The sequence below is a fragment of the Colobus angolensis genome, unplaced genomic scaffold, assembly GCF_000951035.1.
Source record: "Colobus angolensis palliatus isolate OR3802 unplaced genomic scaffold, Cang.pa_1.0 Scaffold44, whole genome shotgun sequence".
NCBI classification, from domain to species: Eukaryota; Metazoa; Chordata; class Mammalia; order Primates; family Cercopithecidae; genus Colobus; species Colobus angolensis.
The window spans coordinates 7,198,968-7,205,033 of record NW_012117821.1 but is presented as its reverse complement, the minus strand read 5'-3'; the positions used below and the strand labels follow the sequence as shown (position 1 = coordinate 7,205,033).

The 6,066-nt window shown below is 47.8% G+C and overlaps 1 protein-coding gene across 2 annotated transcripts in view; it reads left to right on the top strand.

Annotated features, from left to right (window-relative positions):
• Window positions 1-6,066, top strand: part of WBP1L (WW domain binding protein 1-like) — a 98,288-nt gene that overhangs the window by 50,011 nt on the left and 42,211 nt on the right. Inside the window, exon 1 of one of the 2 annotated variants that reach the window (XM_011957372.1) lies at window positions 3,553-4,085. The exons of the other annotated variant lie outside the window; for it this stretch is intronic. Within the exon in view, the coding sequence (XP_011812762.1) occupies window positions 4,059-4,085 (27 nt within the window). The 5' untranslated portion in view covers window positions 3,553-4,058. Of the gene's footprint in view, window positions 1-3,552; window positions 4,086-6,066 lie in introns of those variants that run through there. 2 annotated transcript variants of the gene reach the window in all.

Sequence of the window (6,066 nt, the reverse complement as noted above, 5' to 3'; positions counted from 1 at the left end):
TTTTTTAATCTGAGACAGTCTTGCCCTGTCGCCCAGGCTGGAGTGCAGTGGCATGATCTCAGCTCACTGCAGCCTCCATCTCCCAGGTTCAAGTTATTCTCCTGCCTCAGCCTCCCTAGTACTGGGACTACAGGTGTGTGTCACTATTTTTAGTAGAGATGGGGTTTCCCCATGTTGGTCAGGCTGGTCTTGATCTCCAGACCTCGTGATCTGCCTGCCTCGGCCTCCCAAAGTGCTGGGATTACAAGCATGAGTCACTGTGCCCAGCACCCCCCCCTTTTTTTTTTTGAGACCGAGTCTCATTCTGTCGCTCAGGCTGAAGTGCAGTGGTGCGATCTTGGCTCACTGCAACCTCTCCCTCCTGCACTCAAATGCCCCTCCCACCTCAGCCTCCCAGGTAGCTGAGACAACAGGCATGTGCCACCATGCCCAGCTAATTTTTGTATTTTTTTGTAGAGATGGGGTTTTGCCATGTTGCCCAAGCTGGTTTTGAACTCCTGGGCTCAAGCAATCTGCTCATCTCAGCCTCCCAAAGTACTGGGATTACAGGCGTGAGCCACGGTGCCGAGCCAACCTGCAACATTTTGACAACATAATCCTGCTTAATTCTAATTTAGTATGACTTCCTTTTTTTTTTTTTTTTTTAAGTTGGTGAATTCAACATTGAATTTAATTCTGCATTGGCAGGCGGATGACTAAAGTCATTCAAAGAAGGATTTACCCTACCTTTGGCTCATCATGTATGAGACTGGATCACATACATAGAAGAACCCATTTTTTCAGGCTAGCAGAAATTGTTAATGATCATCTTGCTTTTCAAATGGCAAAGCTGACTACTTTGTCACTAGGTTGTAGTAATATTTGTATAACATGGCAGAAAGTGAACTCACTTTCCTGGGAATGCCTGAATTTGCCAACTCAACCTCTTTTTCTCCTCACCCCTCAGATCTCAGTGCTTAGTGAATGTTAGTGAGGGGCTGTAGGCAAGAAGTTGATTAGTAAGAAAGAAGCTGTTGTCAGCAGTCACTTTTTTGGAATATATTGTACTAGGTGTAATGCCTTGGGTTAAATGCTGCCTTGCACACAGGAATTTATAATCTGTGAGAAGATAAAAATAGACAAATGCTGATTAGAAACACTGTCTTGGGTAGCATCATAAAAGGATGATTCATTAGGAAATCAGGAAGTCTATAATGCAATTTTGATCATTTAGGTTGTATTTTTACGAATTTTTTTTGGATTTCTAGTAATTTTGTCACAATTCCACTTCTTCTGAGATCATCACTGATGAATATTATTTAGAATTATGGGGCCAAGCTTAGTGGCTCATGCCTGTAATCTCAACACTTTGAAAGGCTAAGGCAGGAGGATCACTTGAGGACAAGAGTTCAAGCCTGGACAACATAGTGAGACCCTGTCTCTACAAAAAATAAAAATAAAAATATATTAGTTGAATGTGGTGGCGTGTGCCTATAGTCCCAGCTTTTCGAGAGGGTGAGGCAGGATGATCACTTGAGCCTAGGGTGACAGAACAAAACCTTATCTCTTAAAACAAACAAACAAACAAAAATGGAAGGAAGAAAAATATGGAACACTTCATAGCCCATTAGAGCAAGGTTTCTTGTGTGTTTTGGTCATAGTGGCATTCCCAGTGCCTGAAACAATGCCTGGCACACTGTAGGTATTCAGTGAGCGTGGAGTGAGTGAATGAATGGTACACTTATGCCATGGCACTCTTTCTGGAGAATTGCAGGTGCCAGTCTGTCTTGTTAGAACAGTGCAGATTACATTGTCCATGAGGTGATGAGGATGCTCTTTCCATCAGTTTGATTGCCAAAGTTAATGCTGTGTATGTTTTGTGGTTCTCAGTGGTTGCCAGGGAACCAAGGAAGTGAAAGGAAGGGGTTGAAAGCAGCCTCATTGCTCTTCCCTGGGCGACTGTGCCTTGATGTCCAGCCTCATCTGTCTGGCAATTTGACCTGGTTGTGAGAGTGGCAAAAAGGCCTGGGATAGACTGACCGTATCTTGAGAATATGTATGTGCTGAAGAATCACTTCCCAGTCCCTAAACACCAGCAGCAGCAGGAGCCACTTCTTTTACACATCGGCCATCTTTTTCTCTAGCAGTGAGGCTGTGATCCATTCTTTTCGTGAGTCTCAAGGAAATGGCTCAGCCAGTTTGGCACATTGACTTTCTTGTCAGGAAAGTCAATGTGACCTTGACTGTCAGTGGGGACCTGCAGTAAACACGTTGTGTGTCCGGCTGGATTCTAATGATCAAACAGTACTTTCGGCACCTCACTGTGCTGTACGTGTCATGCGCTGCTAATTTATTGTCGTAGGTTGGGGGTTATAGATACTAATTTGCAAGAATCATTTCTGACTTCTATGGATCATGCCCAGCACAGTGCCACTACCATGGAGGCCTTGGATAAGTATCATGAAAGAAAATTGTTGCAGAAAATGAAAGGAAAGATGAAATATACTTGCTTTGAGTCCTGGACAGTGTAATTAATTTGTAGCCGAGGAAGTTAGTGAAAAGTAATTTTTTTTAATCCCAGCACTTTAGGAGGCTGAGGTGGGCCTATCACTTGAGTCCAGGAGTTCAAGACCAGCCTGGGCAACATGGCGAAACCCCATCTCTACACAAAAAAACAAAAATGAGCTGCGCATGGTGGCACGTGCCTGTAGTACCAGCTAGGGAGGATCGCTTGAGCCCGGAAGGCAGAGGTTGTAGTGAGCCAAGATCATCACGCCACTGTACTCCAGCCTGGGTAACAGAGTGAGACCCTATCTCAAAAAAAAAAAAAAAAAAGTAACTTTGGATTTATAAAGCTCCTCTGAAGATTGTTCTCCTCGAGTCATTTCTGGAAATCCAAACCCAAACATGGACCTTTTGTACTGTGCGAGTGTTGTCTTTGGTAGAGGATTCAGGCCCAGGGAGAACTGCTGTGACCTGCTGTTTCAGGGAGGGTAGCCAAAAGGGATTTGGCTTACACCACCGACGAGGGAAAGTCAGAGCAGGACACCATCCCCAGGGCCCTTGCTTGTGCAAAGCTTGCATTAGAGAACTCTTTTCTCCCTGAACTGAACTTAGTGAAGAAAACATGACAAACCTAAGGCGGTGAACTTTTCCGAACCAAGAGTTGGTTTAAATATAGATGATCTGCCTTTCTGGCAACTTGGAGGCTGCGGTGGGACTTGTTGTACCTTTTATAAGACAAGTGAGGAAAGATGTTGGCACCTGTACTTGTGCCGTTTGTTTATGAAATATAAACTCTCCAGTGGAAGCGAGGACTTGAAAGGTCAGTGTCCCAGGTAGCGTGTCCTACCTTAGCTGGGGAAAAGGTGCTTCTCCAAGCCCCCACTGTAAATTGCCTCATTCCCTAGAGAAAGTTGGGACAGCCAGGCTTCATGTCCTATTATGTATTGAGACCGACTCTGGCAGGGGTGGGGGTGGAAAAGTTTCTGTGAAACTGACAGACACTGGACTGGATTTTCTTTCCCAGGGAGGAGAAACAATACTTTAGGAGCTACAAAGTCAGTCCTTATTCAGAGCAGTGTTCCTCTTTTCAGCTTTAGAGACTTGATTTATGTACCCCTGAGCCTAGTTAGAGCCAAGGGGATGCAGCAGCCTGCTCCCATCTGCAACCCCCACCATCCTCCCACAGTGGGCTCTGGCTCTAGGTGGGTCCAGGGCTGGGCATTGCGGGTCTGCAGCACATCCTCCTCAGTATTCCAGCGCAGCTGTCTGAAGTTTTTTCTGCTGCGCCTGAACTGATGTCATTTCCCACTTGGCAGACAGCTTCGGCTTTGCTGCGTCTGAGATATGTCACGAGAAGGTGGGGGTGGGCCAGAACCAGGCGGGGGGAGTAGCGAGGAGAGCAGGAGACAGTGTGCCTGCTCGGTCCCAGGACTCTGTTTACTTTGCTTTGCTAAGGAAGGCTGGTGAACCAGGACCACTGCGCACACAGGCCCATCAGGGGCAATGCTCATTCCAAGACCTTAACTTTTAAGAGCCCTTTGTTCCAACGTTAGTGTGGACGATGCTCTTGCAGGATGCCTTTCCTTTTGGGTCTTAGACAGGTAATTGGTTCCGCACGGATCGGGTTTGGAAGGGAAGAAGGGGTGGGAGCTTGTTTATTGTACTACTGCTTTGGGTGGAGGGAATATTTTAGCAAATGCCTCTCGGTCAGACCAGGCCAGTTCCCACACAGAACTTTCCAGTCTCCCTTCTTGTTTGCTAGCTGCTCCTTACTTTCAGAGCCACTGTGTTCTTAACCCTCTAGGTCCCCGAGGTTTCTCTAGGGCTGTCCAGTTCTGATTTTCCATCAGACACTGTAAAACTGCTTTGGAAACTTCACGGAGAAACAGCTGAAGAGTGGGGCTGGGGACGGGGAGAGGCAGAGTGCGATTCTTGCTGCAAACCCCTTTTATTCCTTCTCCATTTTGATTTGGCTAGTTAGTGGAGATTTCCTCACAGTCCTCTGGTTCTGAAGGGACTCTGCGCTGGGGGGTGGGTTGAGGGCTCCGTTCTTCTTCTAAAGGAAAGGCTTTCTTCCTTTCAAGCATGTGCCTGGGGCCGTGCGGCTGAGGGATGTCCAGGACACCTCAGGGGAAGGGGTGTGGAATTGACCCCATTTTGGCCTTACTGACCGATTTTTCAAACAGACCCCTGTGGCAGAGACTTGATTGCTTGGTGAGCCGCCCTTTGAAGTGGGGGCACTGCATTCATTCCAGCCGGTAAAGCAGTGTGGAATGAGAGAACAGTAGCAAGCCACCAACTGCTGTCTGCTGAGAACACAGCTGTTGCCAACTATTTGTTCCAGGGCTTCTGAGAGTCGGACACCCCCACCCCCTCTTCGTCTGAGAGGCATGTCTGTATCGGAATGTGTAACTGTAACCAGCAGCTGCTGGCTGTAAGGGGTGGGGAGGGAGCACACACCCTCTGCTGCCTGTTCCTGGGTGAGGAAAAGCCACAGATGAGCTCACAGCAGAAGCCCTAGAGGGGAGCTGCTAGGGACCACTGGTTGCCCTCACTCTGAGAAAAGTGCTAGATGGGCAACTCTCCTTTGAGTTGCCTACAGTTCTGTTCAAAGGAAGCTCCTCTGAAAAGCCCCAAACATTCCATTACAGCTCTTGTTATCTTCAGAGTGTTGCGTTAACACAGCTGATGGGCAGAATGGTGACCCCTCTGAACATCCCTTCTGGCCCCACAAGAAAGGCTGTCCTTTTTTTTTTTTTTTTGAGATGGAGTCTCACTCTGTTCACTCTGTTGCCCAGGCTGGAGTGTAGTGGCATTAGCTCACTGCAAATTCTGTCTCCTGGGTTCAAGCGATTCTCCCGCCTCAGCCTCCTGAGTGGCTGGGATTACAGGCATGTGCCACTATGCCCAGCTAAGTTTTGTATTTTTAGTAGAGGCGGGGTTTTGCCATGTTGGCCTGATTGGTCTCAAACTCCTGACCTCAGGTGATCCGGCCGCGTAGGCCTCCTGAAGTGCTAGGATTACAGGCATGAGCCACTGTGCCTGGCCAGAAAGGCTGTCCTTTTAACCTATGGGCAGAGTGAGCCCTGGAGAGGATTTCGAGCAGTGTTGGAAATAGGATGAAGCTGGACGAAGCGGCTCATGCTGTGTCAGCAGGCTGAGAGGGTGAAAACTGCCTAACAGAGTGGAAAGAGTGGGCTGGGAGCTGGAAAGACCTGCATTCATATCCCAGCTTCCCTGGGGTCTTGGGCAGGCCCTTAACCGCTCTGAACCTCATCTGTGAGGTTGCACGGGGATTCCACAAAAGAATGTATGTGAAACGTTTGCACCTTGGCTGGTAGAGAGTAGACATAACTCTTATTTTGATCTACTAATTCCCAAAGGATGCACCACTGCAGGGGTGCAGGAAATGAGAAGCGAAGGGACTGATACCTTGACAGGAGCCAGTTGTGCTGGGCGGGAGCCCATAGCCAGGGGAGTGAGCTCTTGCATCTGTAGTCAGTGACTGCCATTCTGCAGTGACGTACAGCTGGGAGGCCACCTCTTACTCTACCAAGATTTTTTTTTTTTTTTTTTTTTTTT